Genomic DNA, 20,709 nt, shown 5'->3' with positions numbered 1-20,709 from the left:
TTCTCCAGTTGGAACACATGAGGACATAACAACATTGTTTTAAAACTGATTGTTTTTGTACTCAATCTATAATGGCAATTTGTTAATTTTTAACCAAAAAACAAATACAAATCTTACATAGTGCAGCTTTAAAGGAACTCTCTCCTGGTAATATAGTCAGCACAGTGTCACTTCCTCCTCCCTGTATGTGGACATGCTGCCAAACATCATAATTGGAATCATGGGAATCTACCACAGTAGACTGTGGAAGTGTTTGTGTCAGGAATTAGTTGTTTCTTTACTCAGATGGACCAAACCAAAAAGCAGTTGGTGGATCTCCTAGTCTAGTTTAGTCTTTCTAAATAGCACTGAAATCTGTCACCAAACCTCAACCACAGACATTCAGTACACTTTTGTTTTTAAATATCGGAACAAGAAGGTATGTGTTAATTTCCTTTTAATTTCTCTTCACTTTGGGCTAATTATTTATTCCTGTGGACCAGTTTAATTTTTTGTCACTTTAAAATCATATCTGTTATATTTGTTGATATGTTTTGCATCACTCGCTCAAGTGTTAATCTCTTCTTTCTTTAAGATCAGATAAGCATCTGTATCGTGAGAAATATGGACCAGAGAATGTGAGGGTGAAGGACCTATTTACACTGATTTAATTATTTTAGTTAAAGTGAAGGACACAGACTCATATTGTTGTAAAAGGACAGATGTGAATAAACAATGCAAATCTAACAGATACTGTACACTGGCCATACTGCTCTCTCTCTCTCTCTCTCTCTCTCTCTCTCTCTCTCTCTCTCTTTGAGCTCTGGTACAAAAATCCATAAATTCCACATTAGTCCTTGACACAACTAGACATTTATGAAGTTTTTACTCCCTCACCTTTTGACAGATGTAATAAAAGCATGTTAACTGCTAGAGAGGACAGCAGGTTGTTTTCAGAATGAAGTATTTTGGTGAGTATCTGGTAGGCCACATGAATACTATTAAATACTTTCAGTGTGTTAAATAATAACGTTTTTTTTCTTTAATCTCTTGTTTCTGCACAATTAAAACAGGATTTGCCTTTATTCTTTTCCTCACGGATAGAGCAGCAGGGTTTGGGACCACCCCACATCTTAAACAGATTGTCATTGGTCGGTGCTATGAATATGTAACGCTGATTAACCCCAGCTCCAGGTGAGATGTCAAAGCATTTTGGCACACAAATATTACTCTAAAATAGGCCACCTAAATGTGTTATTTGTGTTTTGTCTGCCTGATATGAATTCATACATGAACCTTTCATCACTTTCATCTCAAAGATGAACGTGACAAGACATCCTGCATTGATTATGCACAGAAAATACATCCCATTTTGAGGTGTGTGTGTGTGTGTGTGTGTGTGTGTGTGTGTGTGTGTGTGTGTGTGTGTGTGTGTGTGTGTGAGCGTGTATTTATCACTTTGTGGGGACCAAATGTCCCCATAAGGATAGTAAAACCCGAAATGTTTGACCTTGTGGGGACATTTTGTCGGTCCCCATGAGGAAAACAGCTTATAAATCATAATAAATTATGTTTTTTGAAAAGGTAAAAATGCAGAAAGTTTTCTGTGAGGGTTAGGTTTAGGGGTTGTGTTAGGTTTAGGGGATAGAATATAAAGTTTGTACAGTATAAAAACCATTATGTCTATGGAAAGTCCCCATAAAACATGGAAACACAACATGTGTGTGTGTGTGTGTGTGTGTGTGTGTGTCTCTAACAGGTATAATTGTGAGGAGATCTGGCAGGAGTTTGAAGAGGCTGTCATCAGGCAATCTCCTTGTGGTGTGAGAGTTAAAGATTACCAGAGAATGTTCCGGGCCAGCACTCAGATCTTACCATGTGACAAGGTGACACCTAAGAACAGCAATATTGACCCTTTTCCATAACACACAAGTGTTCCACGATTCAGAACAGAAGCCTGTTTTCATGGTCTCCATTGTTTGTTTAGTGTATTCAATTTGTAAAAAAAAAAAAAAAAAAGCTAAACAAAAACCATGTGGCTCCATAGTGCCAATACATTGACTGTTGTTAGTTTAAGGAGTGAGTGGATTACGTAAAGCTAGAGCTGCACATAATGGTTAAAATGATAATCATGATTATTAATCACAATTAGTCTTCCCTTTGAAGTTTAATATTCAAAGTATTTAATTATTTTTATTGCAGGGCTGCATGATTTGGACAAAACAACATATATATATATATATATATATATATATATATATATATATATATGATACTTTTGATATTTATTTCTTAAATAAAAATTACATTAAACAGCAGCTCTCATGATGAACAAGGTGTTAAAACTACGAACAATTAAATTATTATTTTTAACCAAAATTAAGTCATGTTTTGCCCGTTCATCAGAGCCGAGCAGTTGTGCGATCAGCAAGCTGAGATCACTTACTGTTCCACTCACATCTGCAGAGCTTATGCTGTTGGATCTACGACGCATATCAGTGGCTTTCTCCTTCTCTGCACGGCATTGCAGCTTTGCCCCTGGGCACTTCGACAGTGCTGCAAAAAGAGAGTATTTAAAAAGAGTTTATTTTCTCTAAAAGAGCAATACACAGCTGGCATTGAACATCCTGGCTGGCATTGAACGTCCTGACGAGCAGCGCTGGCTCAGCGGTTAAGGCTCTGGGTTACTGACTGAAAGGTTGGGGGTTCAAGCCCCAGCACCATCAAGATACCACTGTTGGGCCCTTGAGCAAGGCCCTTGACCCTATCTGCTCCAGGTTTCATGGCTGACCCTGCGCTCTGACCCCAGCTTAGTTGGGATATGTGAAAACAACTGCATTTCATTGGCTCTGTACCTGTACTCTGCATAATGACATTAAAGTTGAATCTTATCTTAAGAATCTTTTCAGGACGCGTCTTTATAAAGATACCCTTTCGCCCCTGTGTAATTCCTGGATGCGGTCCATTTCTCTCCGCTCCTGACGTGTGTTTGGGCCATGATCTCACTCAGGTGGCGTTTGTGGATGGTTCATGTTCTCACTGCGAGAACCTAACGTTGCAGTCACGGCTTTCCTTCTTAAAGAGGAATGCCACTCCCACCACCCCCCACGTCGCTCCTTCTTCCCACAGCAAGGATTGAGGACGACCCGGCTGGTTATGGAGGCGATTTGGGGATGGCAGCAGGCTCTGTTTCGCTGGGTAGATCCCCACGAACCACCTGCCCCCCGGCACGCTCGTTGACTTCCATCCGAGCTCGAGGTGAGAGCAGCTCGCCTTACGGCCAGTCGGTTTACTCCCTTGAGCCCCCCAAGCTGGTTGATGAGTTCGGCGCTGAATCTGATAGCGTTCCGCCGTCTGATGCGGAAGACCCGACTGGGCTGCCACATTCAGGCTGGCCGTCAGCATGGGGTTGGACTGGAACCCTCCATCCTCCCCAAAGCCTTCATGGCTAGACGATTGACGATGCCCCTCCCCTGGTTCCTTTCTTCCCAGAGGTGCATGGTGAGCTGATGAGGTCATGGAGGGCACCTTTCACTACCCACAACCGACCTCCTTGCTCATCCGCTCTCACTACCCTCGACGGCGGGGTGGCCCATGGGTACTCTGAGGTCCCACAGGTTGACGGAGCGTTTGCGTTCCACTTGTGCCCCGAGAACACCTCCGCCCAGCATGCCATGGTCCTCCTGCAAGGTCCTGTCCCCGACGTGTTGCAGGATCTGCACTCAGCAACTGACCTCACCTTCTGGGCCACAAAGCTCACAGCGTGGACACTTGGGCAGGCGATGGCCACCCTCGTGGTCCAGGAACATCATCTTTGGCTGAACCTGGTAGAGATGCGGGAAGCTAGACGAAGCTTGCATTCTCAATGCCCCCGTCTCCCAGCTCGGTCTATTCGGTGACACCGTTGATGACTTCGCCCAGCGATTCTCGTGGTGAAGAAACAGACGGAGGCCATTTCCCACATCATACCCCTCAACCGCTCCAGCGTGGGCCGTGCTCCGTCTGCTTGCCGAGGGCGTCCTCCTGCGGCTTCCAAATGTCAGGCGGCTCCACCTCTACCTGTGCCCAGCTCTCAGCCTCAGCGTTGAGCGCCCCGCAGGAAGTGCATGTCCCACGTCTCACATCCTCGAGGACCCGGAATGCTCCCACACTTTCATGAGACGGACGACCCATAGAATGAGACATTTGCTCTGAAACTGGTAAGCAGACCACTCCATCCCCTGGTGGAGGGCTGGGAGGAGAATTCTTGTTTAAATTTATTTCCTTTGCCGCACCCCCTTCGGTGTACACATTCTCAATGGAGCAATTTCCTTATTTCCTGGGTCACCTTGCTCGCAAATGCTTTTCTCACGACAAACCGGTGCCACAGAGTCCCGGACCCACGACTGCTGCCCTCCAGCCGGCCAGTTCTGACGAGTCTAGAGGGTGCCCCCTTTCGGGTGTGTGGAGCAAGGTAAGTGCTTCTAGATTTCTCTCAGCATCAAAGCCTCAGGACGTGCTTTTGCCTCCCGATACCACACTAGCTGCCCCGCTCCGCTGTGAAGCCTCGCCAGGTATGTCAGAAATGATTGTCCCATTAGTGCCAATCACACGGAGCTTGGATGCGTGGCTCTTAATTCCCAACCTGTCGCACTGGCTGGCCAGGACCATATGACTCGGCTATGTGATTCAGTTCTCCAGGCCCCCGCCCCCTTTTGCCGGCATCTGCTTTACCTCTTTGCCCGGCGAAGACGCCAACACACTACGGGCGGAGATCTCGACCCTCTTACTCAAATACGTGATAGAGCCTGTCCCTCCAGCCGAGATAAAGAAGGGTTTCTACAGCCCTTATGACCGATCTTGGACTTGGACAAGATACGCTCAACGGAGAGTGGCGGCTCCACCCCCAGGCGGTTCAGCTGATTTGGGAATGGTTCGGCAAAGCACAGATAGACCTGTTCACTCCCACTGGTACTCCCTAGCAGAGGCTTCCCTCGGGACAGACGCACTTGCACACAGCTGGCCCCAGGGGCTTCGCAAGTACGCATTTCCCCCAGTGAGCCTACTTGCACGGGTGCTGTGCAAGGTCAGGGAGGATGAGGAACAAGTCACTCTTGTGGCCCCCTACTGGCACACACGGACTTGGTTCTCGGATCTCAGGCTCCTTGCGACAGCCCCTCCTTGACGAATCCCCCTTAGGAAGGACCTTCTATCTCAGGGACAGGGCACCCTCTGGCATCCGCGCCCAGACTTCAGTAACCTCGTCATACAATGTCTGGACCCTGGACTGGATGCGGAAGATCTAAGTGGCCTACCACCTGCTGTTGTAGACACAATCAACCTAGCCAGATCTCCCTCTACCAGGCAACTTTATGCCCTAAAGTGGCGCTGGTGTTCTTCCTGATCTGAAGACCAGTCAGTTAGATCAGTACTTTCGTTTCTGCAAGAGAGGCTGGAGGGGAGGCTGTCCCCCTCCACCTTGAATGTTTATGTATCCGCCATATCGGCTTACCATGACGCAGTGGATGGTAAGTCCCTAGGGAAGCACAATCTGATTATCAGGTTCCTTAGAGGCACCCATAGGCTGAACCCTCCCAGGCCATGCCTGTTCCCCTCATGGGATCTCTCATGGTCCTTTCAGGCCTTCAGAAACCCCCCTTCGAGCCGCTAGAATCAGTCGAACTCAAAGCCCTCTCCATGATCATGCTTGCTTCTATCAATAGGGTTGGTTACCTGCAAGTGTTCTCTGTCAGCGACTCTTGCCTGGAGTTCGGTCCAGCAGACACCCACGTCGTCCTAATACTGTGACCGGGCTATGTGCCCAAGGTTCCTATGACCCCTTTCAGGGACCCCTGGTAGGAGGCAGACCCAGCCTTTTTGTTTCTGGTCCGGTGCGTGCTTTTCGTACCTATGTGGACCACATGCCTTGCTTCTCTTTGGAGTTGTATTAGACAGAAGTTCAACTGCACAGTCCCATGGACAGTGAGGAAGTTGAGTTGCTTTGACTTAACTAAATCAGTCCAAAAATCTGTAAATCCAGGAAAACAGGCAATGGTCATAACATGAATCAAGAAGCAATGGAAAAACACTTGGTAAGGCAGGGTAAACTGGCAATACATTGCAATGCACAATGGAACTGCATGGCTATATATACATGTGGTAAACAGGACATATGCAGTGAAGAAATGGGTGAAGATCAGTTTTCAGGAGAGGGCTCCCTCTGGATGTTGGTAGGATGGGTAACAACCTCAGATGTTACATCCTGAAATTCATCCAATGTGATGGTTATTTAATAAAGTGTTGTTGAGATATTTTATATTATGTAACAGTAAATTACAAACAGATTTAAAACATGCTTGGAAATAATTGAATGATTGGGCTCTTGATGAAGCTATAATTTACTTGCCTTCTCTTGTTAATTTTGATGAGAATCGGATTGCTCTGATTGTTAAACAGTTGCTCTTCTGGAGTAAGACGAGAGATCTCATGCACAGCTATGCAGCTGTCAAAGGCAGTGTCTGGACATTAGAAAACACACTGGTGGGATTCATGTTCAATGACCTGATCTGGTGCAGACAGCAGGACAGAGAGAGAGGTATGGCTTTTTTTAAATGTATATATACACATGATTGTGTCTATCTGTTCAATACATTTCTCATTTCATTGCACATTAAAATTATTTTCAATAGGCATAACTATTTATTACATTTCCTCTTTTTTTTCTCCACCCACCCACACATTATTCAGCAAATATACTAATTATAATGATATTGTAAAGAAATAAGAAAATAAATACAAATATAAGTACTGTATATGTTAACACTTCATATACAAACACTGTATACACATTCATATATCTCACAATTGGATTTCAATCTGATAATGCATACATGCATAGAAGCTTTTAGGGAAATAAAAATAAGCATGGAAATTACTTGAAATTAAATGGTAAAGCAGTTCCTTTTGACTGTTCACTTTTCGGTCTTCCTACTTATTCCTTAATTTCATGTATTAAATTAAATAGTGCACATCTTTTTTTCAAAAAGCTCATCTTTTGTTTTCATATTTTCCATGTTATTTTCAAATATTCTTCATATAGAATTTAGTTTAGTCAACCTTTTAAAACAGGGGCTTCTTGTCTTCTCCAATTCTGTGTTATTTGATTAAGGGCTGTATTTCTTAAAGTAATAATTCACCCAAAAATGATCTGGGACAGCATGAGGGTGGGTAAATGATGAGAGAAGTTTCATATAGAGAAATAAATTTCTCCAGCAGAACACATATTAATATTTTTAGAAGAATACCTCTGGTCTCTTGGTCCATAAAATGCAAGAGAACAGGTGCTAACATTTTGAAGCTCCAAAAAGCAGAAAAAGTTAGCATAAAAGTAATCCATAAGATTCCAGTTGTTTAATCAAGTGATGCAACTGTTTTTGTGTGAGAACAGACCAAAATGTAACTCCTTTTTCACTGTACATCTGGCCATTGCAGTCTCTACGCACAATCACGATTTCAAGCTTGATTACACTTTTAGTGCTTGATGCATGCGCGGAGTCACTAGATGGCGCTAGGAAAAGTTATCAAGCTTGAAATCATGATTGTGCCTAGAGACTGCAATGGCCAGCTGTACAGTTAAAAAAGGAGTTATATTTTGGTTTGTTCTCACACAAAACCGATTGATCAATTCAGAAGACATTTATTAAACCACTGGAATCTGATGGATTACTTTTCTGCTGCCTTTTTATGCATTTTGGAGCTTCAAAATGTTGGCACCCTTCACTTGCTTGCTTCTAAAAATTTAAATGTTTGCTCTAAAGAAGAAAGAAAGTCATACATATCTGGGATGGCATGAGAGTGAATACATTATGAGAACATTTTATTCTTTTGGCGAACTATTCTTTTAAGATTCTAAACAAATAAAACTAATCTCTATTGAGGACTACAAGACATATACCCAAAACAATGTTTCCTGCCTTTATTATATTTGACGTCTTAAAGATTTGGTCTGTTGTCTGGATTACTCCTGTCTAGAATATTTTAATTTTTTTACAAGAATAACAAATATGTTTATGGTTACCATCAACCTCACCACACTTTGTTTAGAAGATATTTCAGGTGCTATAAATATATATTCTATACATTTTTTAAGCATATTTTCCCAAGAGTATGACCTTAAAGAAGAAAAACATAAATAGATTACATTTTATCACATTTTACAAGGCCATTACAGTACATCATTGATACTAAAGCCCTTTCTCTATCTGTCTCTTGCAAGGTTTCGACTATCACACCTGTCCTGAATGGTCAACATGTTTGAACCATCCTGTGTACTCACTATGGAAGCAAGCTTCTGTGAATGTGAGCTTTGTTTATTCTAGCACAAACCATGGGGTGTTTCCCAAAAGCATTGTTAGCCAACTATGGATGCAATTTCCATTGTTACCAACATACAGTAGTTTGATGATTTGGGAACGGTTGCATGAATGTATCCATTAACTTAAGACTGTTTCTAACAATTAGTCTAACTAAAGATTACAGAGAAAGCCTTGTTGCATAAAACTAGCTCAGAGCTGTCTTAAGTAAAACAGTCTAATTTGCATTGCATTGTGGGAAAGTAAGACATTTGTAGTGAGAATCACACTGGCACTAATTGAAATGAACTGAGCCCCACACAAGAAACCAAAGTATGTAGTTATTTTTTTAATTTTTTTTTTTTTTTTATGAACAATTTTTTATTGATTCCATATACAAAAAAGTAAATCCAGAAAAGTAATCCATAAGATTCCAGTGGTTTAATCAATGTCTTCTGAATTGATCCAATTGGTTTTGGGTGTGAAAAAAACAAAATATAACTCCTTTCACTGTACATCATTGCAGTCTCTAGGCATGATCATGATTTCAAGCTCAAACAATTCAGTAGCAAAGCCATCTGGCCCGTAACCCTTGCCTGTAGGCAAAGCCTTAATTACCATGCCAATCTCCTCCAATGTTATCTCAGAATCAAGGTAATTTGTTTTGCTCTGTCATCAGTTTAGGGAGTTCTAATGGTTCCACAAAGTTTCTAATATCTTCATCAGTAGACGAAGATGTTGAACTATAAAGATCAAGATAGAATACTTTAAAAGCATTATTAATATCAACGGCCGAGGTAAATATTTCACCACCAGCAGATTTCACTGAGGGGAAGGTAGAAAAAGACTCCCTCTGCTTTATAGATCTGGCCAGAAGTTTTTCTGCTTTGTCCCTCGACTCAAAGTATAACTGTCTTGCCCTGAATAACCAAACAACACTTTCCATGACAGAATAGTATTCTATCTGTATTTCAATCGGGTCAGTTCTCTGAGGCTATCAGATGATATTCGGCACTGCAGGTCTGCCTCTACACTTTTAATATTCCCTTCTAACTCCATGCTTTGGATTTTTTTATGAATGAGGCATACTTTATGTTCCGACCCCTATGAACCACCTTAAGTGCCTCCCAAACCATGCCTACAGAAGATACTGAGGACCAGTTGGTCTCCATATAAATTTTTATTTCTGCCTTTAACGTTTGTTGAAATTCAGGATTTTGCAAAAGGGATACATTAAAGCACCAACTATATGAGTTCTTTTTCTCCATACACTAAACACACCAGGGCATGATCTGAGGCTAAAATGTTTCCAATTGAACAATCAACAACAGATGAAATGAGGGACTTCAATATAAAAATATATATTCTAGAATAAATCTTATGGACCAATGAAACTAATTTATATTCACTACCAGACGGTTTCAAATGTTCAAAAAAGACCAAGATTTTTACACACATTATTTCACTCTGTTCAAGGATTGAGTCCATCAAAAGATTAAAGTCTCCTCCCAGAATTATATATAGGGGTACCAGTGGCTTCAAACTTCCCTTCAAGATCTATTTGAATTGTAGATGCTTACTTATCAATGTAATGACTCCCTTGATTTACTTGAGCCAGCACTAAAGAAAACATGTTCATCCCATAATTTCCCAAATTTTTCAGCTTCCTGTGGGGAAAGATGCGTTTCTTGAAGAAACACTATCTCATTTTTCTTATGTTTAAGAAGAGAAATAACCTTCCTTCTTTTTATGGGGTGCCCCAACTCATTCACATTCCACATGGAGAGAGACAACCCACTCATATTAACTTTTAATATTTTGACATATTAGAAAAAATAGATTGTGTGTCAAAACTAAAATGATAAAGACCACATTCCAACATTAGACCAACAAACAAACCCCAAACTTCCCCAAAACAGAAAAAATAAAAACGTGCACATTAAACCCACGCACACCTCTAAACTTAAACATTCCATGTACACCTACGAGAGAAATGCAAGAAATATTCCACAAAACAAACTCCATTCAATAGGAGCCACAGGCACAAAGAACGTGCAGATACATCCACAAACTGTTCCGAAGGAGTATTATTCCATAAAACATACTCCAGCCGCTAGGTGGAACCAGCGCAAAAAGAAGCAAAGAAGGCAGCTAGTTTCCTCAGACGATCAAGTGAATGTTCAGTGAGTCAAGTCCACTCTGCTGCATCACACATTGACTTACTGATTCCATTGACTTTATGAAGGACAATGCTTGTTGGGGACATGTAAATCTTTGCAGCCATCCTTAGTATCTATTCTCAATTTGGCTGGGAACATCAGTGCCAAAGCGTACTTCCATTGATGTAAGAGTTTCTTGCGTTCCATGAATCGATCACGTTTCTCTCTTTGTCGAATTCACAGAGTCTGGGAACAAGAAAATGCTGTGGTTCTTCTAAGAAAGCCTTCCTTTACTCTCCCTCAGTGGCTCTCCAAGCCGGGACCCTGTGAGCTCACTTGATTTCCAGCTTATGGCCTCTTATGTCGAGCAAACTCAGGAAGAGCTCATCTAGGAATTTCATCATATCTCTGTCTTCTTCATTCTCAGGAATTCCAACAATTCAGATGTTGTTTCTCTGATTACAATTCTCAAAGTCTTCCAACTTTTCCCAAATGTGTTTCAAGTCCACTTTGGTCGCTAGCGGGTTAGCAGCTAATTCTCTGTCTGATAACTCCGGATAATCAATCTGTTTCTCGACCCCCATTCTTGTAATCAACTCAGAGAACTTCATCTCCATGGCAGTGATTTGATCTACGTATTGCAGCAAGATCCTCCAAGTTAGCAACGACCTTCGTCAGCATTGACGACATGCTCGACATTCGGCACTGAATCTCTCCCACCACACCATTCAAACTCAGTCCCCGGTCTGCAGCCCTGTCAGAGGTGTCATCTTGAGCACGTAAGTGTCTTTTAATGTCTCCAGAGCCCAAGTATGTTAAAATTTTTGACATTTTGTCTTCTTAGAACATTTATGGAACAGGGTGTATTGAATCTCAATGGTTTATGACACAAAAAGTATTAAAAACTAGCAAAGTGCACAGAGCTTGCTGTTCACACAACCGACCCTCCGATCTCCTGGAAGCACCAAGAGGGTTCTTGCAATCTGGAATGTGCAGATGCACGAAACTTGAAGAGAAGATTTGCTTGCCAGAGTTAAAACTTGTAGCTGGATATTTCTGTTGTTTCTCCCTGGCATTTTTTTTTTATATTCGGATGCTTTGCTGGACATTTCGGAGGTGCAGCTCTGTTGTTTAAGAGATGCAGATGAGGGAAACAAACTTTCGAACAGTGCTGCTTAGTATTCATCTAGCGAATCTCCACTCTCTTCCTAACAAATCAGACGAACAGATGAGCCATTCCAGACAGCGCATTACATCTGCCAAGCTTTCAGCTGTTCAGAGCGGATCGCATCCTGGAGCTAACAGGGAAAACAAGAGGCGGTGGAACATGTACAGATGTAGCAACATTAAAGAAGTTGTGCTGTACTAATTTGGAAGTGCTCTATATTAACTGTAAGTCTTTCTGCTCACCGCAGGAGTTTTCCTCTTTTATTCTGGTGAGTGTTTATATCCCACCACATGCGTTTGTGAATGCAGGGCTGCAACAGCTGGCTGACCAGATCACAGAATGGAACAACAAGACCCGGACTCGGTTATCATTATTCTTGGGGATTTTAACAAACAAACCTCACATGTGAACTGCCCAAATGCAAACAGCACATGCATGCCCCACCAGAGAAATAAATATTCTGGATCATTGCTACGCAACAAAAAGGATGCATATCACTCTGTCCCTAGAGCAGCTTTGCGACTGATCACTGTCTGGTTCTTCATCTTCCAACCTACAGGCAGAAACTAAAATCAGCTAAACCTGTATTAAAGACTGAAAAGAGCTGGACCAATGAAGCAGAGCTGGAACTACAAACCTGCTGTGACTGCACTGACTGGAGTTTTTTTATCCCCTTTCTCCCAGTTTGGAATGCCCAATTCCCACTACTTAGTAGATCCTCGTGGTGGCGCGGTTACTCACCTCAGTTGCCTCTGCTTCTGAGACTGTCAATCCACGCATCATCATTATGCATGACATCGCGGAGACCCAGCATGTGGAGGCTTATGCTATCCTCCGCGATCCACGCACAATTTACCTCGTGCCCCATTGAGAACGAGAACCAGCAGTGGAGTCATTCAGGTTCCTGGGCACTCCCATCATACAGGACCTGAAGTTGGAGACCCACATTGACTCCATTGTGAAAAAGGCCCAGCAGAGGTTGACCTTCCTTTGCCAGTTGAGGAAGTTCAACCTGCCACAGGTGCTGCTGATACAGTTCTACTCGGCAGTCATTGAGTCTGTCCTCTGCACTGCAGTAACTGTCTGGCTTGATGCAGCTATGAAATCAGATATCAGAAGACTACAAAGGACAGTTCGGACTGCTGTGAGGATTACTGGTTGCCCCCTGGCCTCCCTTCAAGAACTGTACACTTCCAGAGTGAGGAAAAAGGCTGGACATATCACTCTGGACCCCACTCACCCAGCCCACTACCTTTTTGAACTGTTGCCTTCTGGCAGGCTTTTACTTTTTCACTTTTTATTTTATTCTATTTATTTTATTATTATCTCTGCCTTGTTGCTCTATTGTTTGTTCACTGGAAGCTTCTGTCACCAAGACAAATTCCTTGTATGTGTAAGGATAATTGGCAATAAAGCTCATTCTGATTCTAGTATAGGGACTCTGGACATTGGATGATCTGCAACAGTCTCCTTGTAGACCGGCGGTAAAGAATGTTGAGTGTTGTTCTGTTAGTGTCTCCTTTCTCTTTTGAGTGGAGACATATTTTGTTTTTCCTCATGGAGCGAATACGCAGAACATCGAAGTGATCTGTTACAGTCTCCTTCAGAGACTCAGTATGGGGTGTGGCTGTTTTAAGGACACTTTAATGTCTTTTTCATGAGGAGATTCCAATTTGGTGCCATCCTGTTCCAGTGTCCTGACTGGCTATTAAAACAGAAGTGGCAGATACAGTGTGGCCAATCCTTTATTCTCTCATTTGCATAGTCTAAAGTTCACAGTTAGAAGAGTGTCTTTAAAGTTTTACCTACGCATTGTTCCAAACCACTTCCAATTATTTATACATTAACAGCTACATTTGTGTGAATTGTTGTATCACAAAATTTATTTGGTAAGCTTATACCATTGTCTAAATGGACATGGAGTGATGTGATGAGTAAAATTCTGTATGTGAAGGTTTGTTATCTTTTTGGACATTGCTAAATCCAGACTAGAGGACAATTTTTTTCCATGCCACTCCTTAAGTTTCTATTCCGCACATGAATACTCTTGCTGAATTTTACTCCATGCTCACCTGCTATGATTTTCTTCCTGATCGATTCCCATTCCTGCAACTCAGCATTTATTTTCCATATAGGGCAAAAGCCACACAAATAGACAAGTGTACACAAATAACGTGCAATTTTTCTGTTATTGGTTTTATTAAATGTCGTGTGACGTGATGCCCATCTGACTTGCGTGAGTTTGGTTTCAAAACACTTAAATTGGCCATTTTCCAATCCCAGTTTCAATTCAAGTCATTTTTATTTACCAATAAATTATTCTATATTTTTTATAATTTTGAATTAAAATTATGAATTAACCCACTGGGGTCTGAGGGTGTTTTGGGCCTTGGAGAAGTTTTGACATGCCTTGACATTTGTGCTTTTTTCAGTTGCTTAAAAACACAATAATGGGTTAAGTCTGATAACACTGTATTTAGCACAAACTGGGCTTCAATAATATGTGAGCAACATGTATGTACAGGTTTGTATTTTTGAGAAAATAAACTTTATGCATGGTTTTTGAAAAAACAAAAATTGTAAGTCATTGAAATAAGGCCATATAACACATACTAAACATTTGTCCACAAGCCTTTTGAGATCTGGATCTTGTAGCCTATAGTTTTTGCTACAAAATGATGTGAAAACCATCCTGATCATTCATACAAAACAATATACTAATTTAACTTTTGTAAGACAGGTTGTGTTAGAAAGGTCATATGCGAGGAGGCGCCAACTGACAAAAGACACCTCCCCTGGGCTTATTACTGAGGAATGTGACAGAAAGAGTCCCGCTCTTCTTCTGAGGAAAATGTGAACTCTTCGTCACTATCCAGGAGTTTTCTCACTTGTGTATCATGCTGTCTTTCAAATGTGTAGAAAAATGAACGTATTTGTTGTTTTTAAGGCACAGTCGAGGGCATTTAATGCCTCCTGAGGGAGGCATTGATCGCCTCAGCACATTAGCATATGAATGGCGCACTCTGCTGGTATGTGTGATCACATTAGAGATAATTAGATGAACCAGTTAAAAATGTACATCGCTTCGTTTCATACAGATTGCATTGCAGGAGAATATTTGTTTTAAATTTGAATTGTTTTATTTAAAAGTAAACATTTTAAGCTTTCTTTAGACATATGTTTCATGTTTGTGTGATAAGTATTCGTGGAGTTTCAGTTCCTTTTTTTGACGTGTTTCAGATGTATGCTCGCAAACCCAGAGACTGCTTACAACTCAACCTTTTTATTTTCTTTATTTTACAAAAGCACAAGGTTTTGTTGTTATTGTAAGTGTACACAAATAAAAGTAGACCCTTTATAGTCTCTAATGATGTCTTGCACTTATCTGTATGCCCAAAAATGACAGAGAAGTTTATGTTGTTTCTGTTGTAATGACGAAAAAATCCAGCAGGATGCGCCGGCGTGTCCGTCGACCCCAGAGGGTAAACAGAAAATTAAACTGTAATATCTATAAAATCTTATAGTCATTATTGTGTAGTTTGATTAAATTGGATTGTAAATTGTGTATATAGATAAAATAAATAATAATACTTGTATTTAGAACCCAAGTGAGCAATCCAATGGCGACTGTTGCAAGCAACAAATAACGTCATGGTTACTGTCGTAACCTCCGTGCCCTGAGGGAGGCGTTCTGTCAAATTAAGGGAGCCTTGTGTACCTCTGAACTTGAGAAAAGGCCAATGTGAAATTGGCAGAAAGAATTTGCATGCCCCGCCCCCGGACATATGGGTACAAATGGAAGCGGGCGTGCATCTGTCAGTCAGGATTTGCACTGAGGAGGAAGCGACGCTTAGTGGCTAACCTGCGATAGAAGGTGCACTGGATCAACTTGGTGAAGGGCGCTGTGTGCAAGTGGAACACCTGGTCAGTTGTGCCGCATTAACAAGTTCTACCGGCTCGGACCAGACAAAACACGGGACGAGACCGACTCAACACTGAGATTGTAAAATCTTACAAAGGTGTTGGGTGTTGCCCAGCCTGATGCTCTGCAGATGTCGGCTAGAGAGGTGCCATTGGCCAGTGCCCACGAGGTTGCCACAATTCTTGCCTAGTGTGCTCGGACCCGCAAGGGGGCGGGCATGGCCTGGGTCTGGTAGGCCAGTGAGATGGTGTCAACAACCCAGTGTGCTAACCTCTGTTTGGAGACGGCGTTCCCTTTCTGCCAAATCAGACAAAGAGCTGCTCAGAACATCTAAAGCTCTGCGTGCGGTCCAAATATATACGCGAAGCACGGACTGGACACAGCAATGAAAAGGCTGGGTCTGCCTCCTCCCGGGGCAGCACATGCAGGTTCACGACCTGGTCCCTGAAGGGGGTCATAGGAACCTTGGGCACGTAGCCCAGTCGCGGCCTCAGGATAACGTGAGTATGTGCCAGACCGAACTCCAGGCAGGTGTCGCTGACAGAGAACGCTTGCAGGTCCCCAACCCTCTTGATGGAGGCTAATGCGATCAGGAGGGCCGTCTTCAGGGAGAGGGCCTTAAGCTCAACTGAATCAAGCAGCTCAAAGGGGGACGAGGAGGGTTCAGTCTCCGGGCACCTATCAGGAACCTGATAATCAAGTCATGCTTACCCAGGGACTTGCCATCTACTGCGTCATGGTGGGCCATGATAGCAGCTACATACACCTCCCCTCCAGCCTCTCCTGCAGGAATGAAAGCAGTTCCTTCAGCACGTCGGGGTCTGGACTACCCAGGTGCAGATCTTTGAGAGCCTTGGCTTGGTGGACCTGCAGGAGAGTCATGGCATGCAGGGTGGAGGCGGCCTGTCCGGTGGTGCTGTAGGCTTTCGAGGTCAATGACTTCATCCTACAGGCTCTGGAGGGGAGTACCGGGCTGTCCCGCCAGGTGGCGGCGTTCTCGGGACACAGGTGGATCGCAACCGCTCTGTCCTGTGGGACCTCCGTGTACCTGTGTGCCGCCCCGCCATCCAGGGTAGTGAGAGCGGACGAGTGGATTGGTTGGTTCCGGGCAGTAAAAGGTGCCCTCCACGACCGCGTCAGCTCGTCATGCACTTCAGGGAAGAATGGTACCAGGTGGTTCAAATGTGGCACACACACGCTTCCCTTTGTACCCGTATGTCTGGGGTGGGGCATGCAAATTCTCTCTGCCAATTTCACATTGGCATTTTCTCAAGTTCAGAGGTATGCATGGCTCCCAAGGAAGACCCCCTTGTGTCACTTCATTCGATACAACGTCGAGTGAGTGACAGAAGGGGAACATACATTTTGTTTAATGGAGAAAAATAACCTTGGGAGAAACCAGGCTAACTGTGGGGGCCAATTACCCTCTGGCTAAACAGCATGAATATATTGACAATATTAGTTATTTATGTACAGTGCAAGTCATGGTTTAAAATTTGTAAACCAAGTAAGGGCCAGTGTTTAAACAAAGATTTTGTATGAACTGTAAGATTAATGACTAATGTCTTTTGAAGTTCATCCTGGATTAACTAGTCAATCGTTAGACTAAGGTGATACAGGCATAGATCAGTGAGATGCATTGCAGTTCAAACGGCAATACATTTTGATGAGGTCTATCCTAAGTACAAGGTTCAGGCAATAGTATATGAAGTATCTCATTACTTATGGTTGGAGTTGGCATCATTTCATCCCCTGAAGTCCATCATAATAGACTGAAGTGATGTCTGGCTGGCACCGGCTGCATTTAGTCATCATAACTCAGAGACAATTAGCAATGGAGTCCAACACCGAGCAGGAACTGAGCTGATATGGGTCATCAGACAGGGAAACAAATAGAAATATAGCTGCAAGAAGCGATACTGTGGTCAAGCCATTAATTGGCACCATGAAAAGCATTGTGACATGTTTTTGGTTAGGGTCCGATGAACAGTGCACGAGGTGTCAGAAAAAGTTAACTTTCAATCATAAAAAAACATTTATTTAAAAAATAACTAAACATTGCTATTTCACTTTTGTCCAGTATGTGGCACTGTTCTGAAACTGCTGAGGTACTATCTGGGCACGAGTCAATTTAAGTGGTTTTTATTGTAGTTTCAACCACATACAATTAGTACAGTACACAGCGAAACGAGACCACGTTCCTCCAGGACCATGGTGCGGGACAGTGCAAGACATTTCTGACAATGAACAGGACAATAGGCACAGTGTGAGACCGTGCAGCACCGACCAGTACACAGTAGTGCAAAAAGATGATAGTTTCTAAAAACATAAATATAACATACTATGAGAAAGTGTTCTATGCACATAGCAGTTATTGAGGTAGTAGACAGTTATAAAGTGACAGTAATTAAAGTGCAACTCAGGACATGTGTGTGTGTGTGTGTGTGTGTGTGTGTGTGTGTGTGTGTGTGTGTGTGTGTGTGTGTGTGTGTGTGTGTGTCAAACCAGTCTCTGAGTATTGAGGAGTCTGATGGCTTGGGGGAAGAAGCTGTTACACAGTCTGGCCATGAGGGCCCGAATGCTTCGGTACCTCTTGCTAGACGGCAGGAGGGTGAAGAGTTTGTGTGAGTGGTGTGTGGGGTCGGCCACAATGCTGGTTGCTTTGCGGATGCAGTGTTTTTTGTAAATGTCTTTGATGGAGGGAAGAGAGACCCCGATGATCTTCTCAGCTGTCCTCACTATCCTCTGCAGGGCTTTGCGGTCCGAACGGTGCAAGTCCCAAACCAGGCAGGGATGCAGCTGCTCAGGATTCTCTCAATAGTCCCTCTATAGAATGTAGTGAGTATGGGGGGTGGGAGATGTGCTTTCCTCAGCCTTCGAAGAAAGTAGAGACGCTGTTGGGCTTTCTTTGTAATAGAGCTGGTGTTGAGGGACCAGGTGAGGTTCTCCGCCAGGTGAACACGATCTCCACAGAGGAGCCGTCGATGTTCAGCGGGGAGTGTTCACCTTGTGCTCTCCTAAAGTCAACAACCATCTCTTTTGTTTTGCCCACATTCAGGGACAGGTTGTTGGCTCTACACCAGTCCATTAGCCGCTGCATCTCCTCTCTGTATGCTGACTCGGCGTTCTTGCTGATGAGACCCACCACGGTCATGTCATCGGCGAACTTGGCGATGTGGTTCGAGCTGTGCATTGCTGCACAGTCGTGAGTCAGCAGAGTGAACCGCATTGGACTGAGCACACAGCCCTGGGGGGCCCCGGTGCTCAGTGTGGTGGTGGTGGAGATGCTGTTCCCGATCCGGACTGACTGAGGTCTCCCAGTCAGGAAGTCCAGGATCCAGTTGCAGAGGGAGGTGTCCAGACCCAGCAGGTTCAGCTTTCCAATCAGGTGCTGAGGAATTATCGTGTTGAATGCTGAGCTGAAGTCTATGAACAGTATTCGAACGTATGAGTCCTTTTTGTCTAGGTGGGTGAGGGCCAGATGGAGGGTTGTGGCGATGGCATCGTCCATTGAACGGTTTGGACGATACGCAAACTGCAGTGGGTCTAGTGAGGGGGCAGCTGGGTCTTAATGTGCCTCATGACGAGCCTCTCGAAGCACTTCATGATGATTGGTGTGTGTGCGACGGGACGGTAATCATTGAGGCAGGACACTGAAGACTTCTTTGGCATGGGGATGATGGTGGTGGCCTTGAAGCACGTTGGAACGACGGCGCTGCTCAGAGAGATGTTGAAGATATCGGTAAGAACATCTGCTAGCTGGTCTGCACATCCTCTGAGCACTATGCCAGGAATGCTGTCTGGTCCAGCAGCCTTCCGTGGGTTGACTCTACAGAGTTTTCCTCACATCTGCCTTGGTAAGACAGAGCACCTGGTCATTGGGAGGAGGGGTGGTCTTCCTCGCCACCACGTCATTCTGCACTTCAAACCGAGCGTAGAAGTCTCTCAGCGCATCTGGAAGGGAGGCATCTATTTGTCACAGGCAACTGATGTTGTCCTGTACTTGGTGATGGCCTGGATGCCCTGCCACATATGCTGCGTGTGATCCTGCTGTCCTGGAAGTGACTGTGGATTCTCTGGACGTGTGCGTGCTTTGCCTCTCTGATGGCCCGGGACAGTTTGGCCCTAGCTGTTCTTAGGGCTGCCTTATCGCCTGCTCTGAAGGCGGAGTCTCGGGTCCTCAGCAGTGTGTGCACGTCCGCAGTCATCCACGGCTTCTGGTTGGAGCGTGTGGTGATGGTCTTGGAGAAAGTGTCATCATCAATGCACTTGCTGATGTATCTGGTCACTGATGCTGTGTATTCCTCCCAAGAATCGCCATATGTTGCAGCCTCCCTGAACATGTGCTAAAATAGGACTCACAGTTCAAACAAAATTATTTTTTCATCTGATTCAATGGGCTGCCATAGACTCATGAGTAGAAGAAGCAGAAAAATAATAATAAGAAAACTAACAGAAACAATAGGGGTATTTTGCCTCTTCGGGGCCCACTCGCCGGTTCTCCGATAAACCGTCGCATGGTCCTCGATCACTACTCCACCCTCTCAGGCGGACGACAGCCGCTTCTCCCCGGGCAGACCGGAGTCAGACTCACGACCCCTGGCGGAAAGAACGTCCCTCCGTGTTCTCGGCGACTCGTGGGGACACTCCTCCGCCCCTGGCAGCAACCCTACAGCTCCAGGCGCTCTGGGAGACACTTCCCTCCTCCCCTCGCGGACGGCGGTCTTCCATCAATCCCTCCGCATTTCTGGGGGATGGCAGGGCTCTCCTCTGCCCCTGGCAGCGGCTCCATCGCTCCAGGCGGTTAGGGAGTCCAGTCCCCACTCACCTTGTGGACTGAGGCCGTTCACCACGGTCGGTCTACTCCCTCCCCCGGATGGCAGCTGCGCTCCCCTCGGTGGAGGGCAGTGTCAAGGACTCCGCAACAGGCATACCTCCTCCTCCCCGGGCTTCGGCACCAGTGTAAAGGGATCCATGGAAAGAAGGAGGCAAGAACCGGCTTGATAATATAAATAATAGTTTTAATGATAAACTTAAAAGACAAACACACACATGACAGACATGTCCGTAAACTATCTCTCTCTTGTCGCACCACAGTCTGCCATCGACCTTTATCCCTCTCCAAGGCTTAATTAGCCTGATAAGGGACCG

The 20,709-nt window shown here is 44.1% G+C and overlaps 1 protein-coding gene across 1 annotated transcript in view; it reads left to right on the top strand.

Moving 5' to 3' along the window:
* Positions 1-292: 292 nt before the first annotated feature.
* LOC127617082 (ADP-ribosyl cyclase/cyclic ADP-ribose hydrolase 1) overlaps positions 293-20,709 on the top strand; it is a 73,839-nt gene continuing 53,422 nt past the window's right edge. Inside the window, exons 1-7 of the mRNA XM_052088967.1 lie at positions 293-418; positions 575-623; positions 887-950; positions 1,053-1,173; positions 1,739-1,865; positions 6,415-6,553; positions 8,234-8,316. Coding sequence (XP_051944927.1) covers positions 938-950; positions 1,053-1,173; positions 1,739-1,865; positions 6,415-6,553; positions 8,234-8,316 — 483 coding nt within the window. The 5' untranslated portion in view covers positions 293-418; positions 575-623; positions 887-937. The remainder of the gene's footprint in view (positions 419-574; positions 624-886; positions 951-1,052; positions 1,174-1,738; positions 1,866-6,414; positions 6,554-8,233; positions 8,317-20,709) is intronic.

This window comes from Xyrauchen texanus, chromosome 23, assembly GCF_025860055.1.
Source record: "Xyrauchen texanus isolate HMW12.3.18 chromosome 23, RBS_HiC_50CHRs, whole genome shotgun sequence".
NCBI classification, from domain to species: domain Eukaryota; kingdom Metazoa; phylum Chordata; class Actinopteri; order Cypriniformes; family Catostomidae; genus Xyrauchen; species Xyrauchen texanus.
The sequence above is the reverse complement of the archived record's forward strand: the minus strand, read 5'-3'. Positions and strand labels throughout refer to the sequence as shown.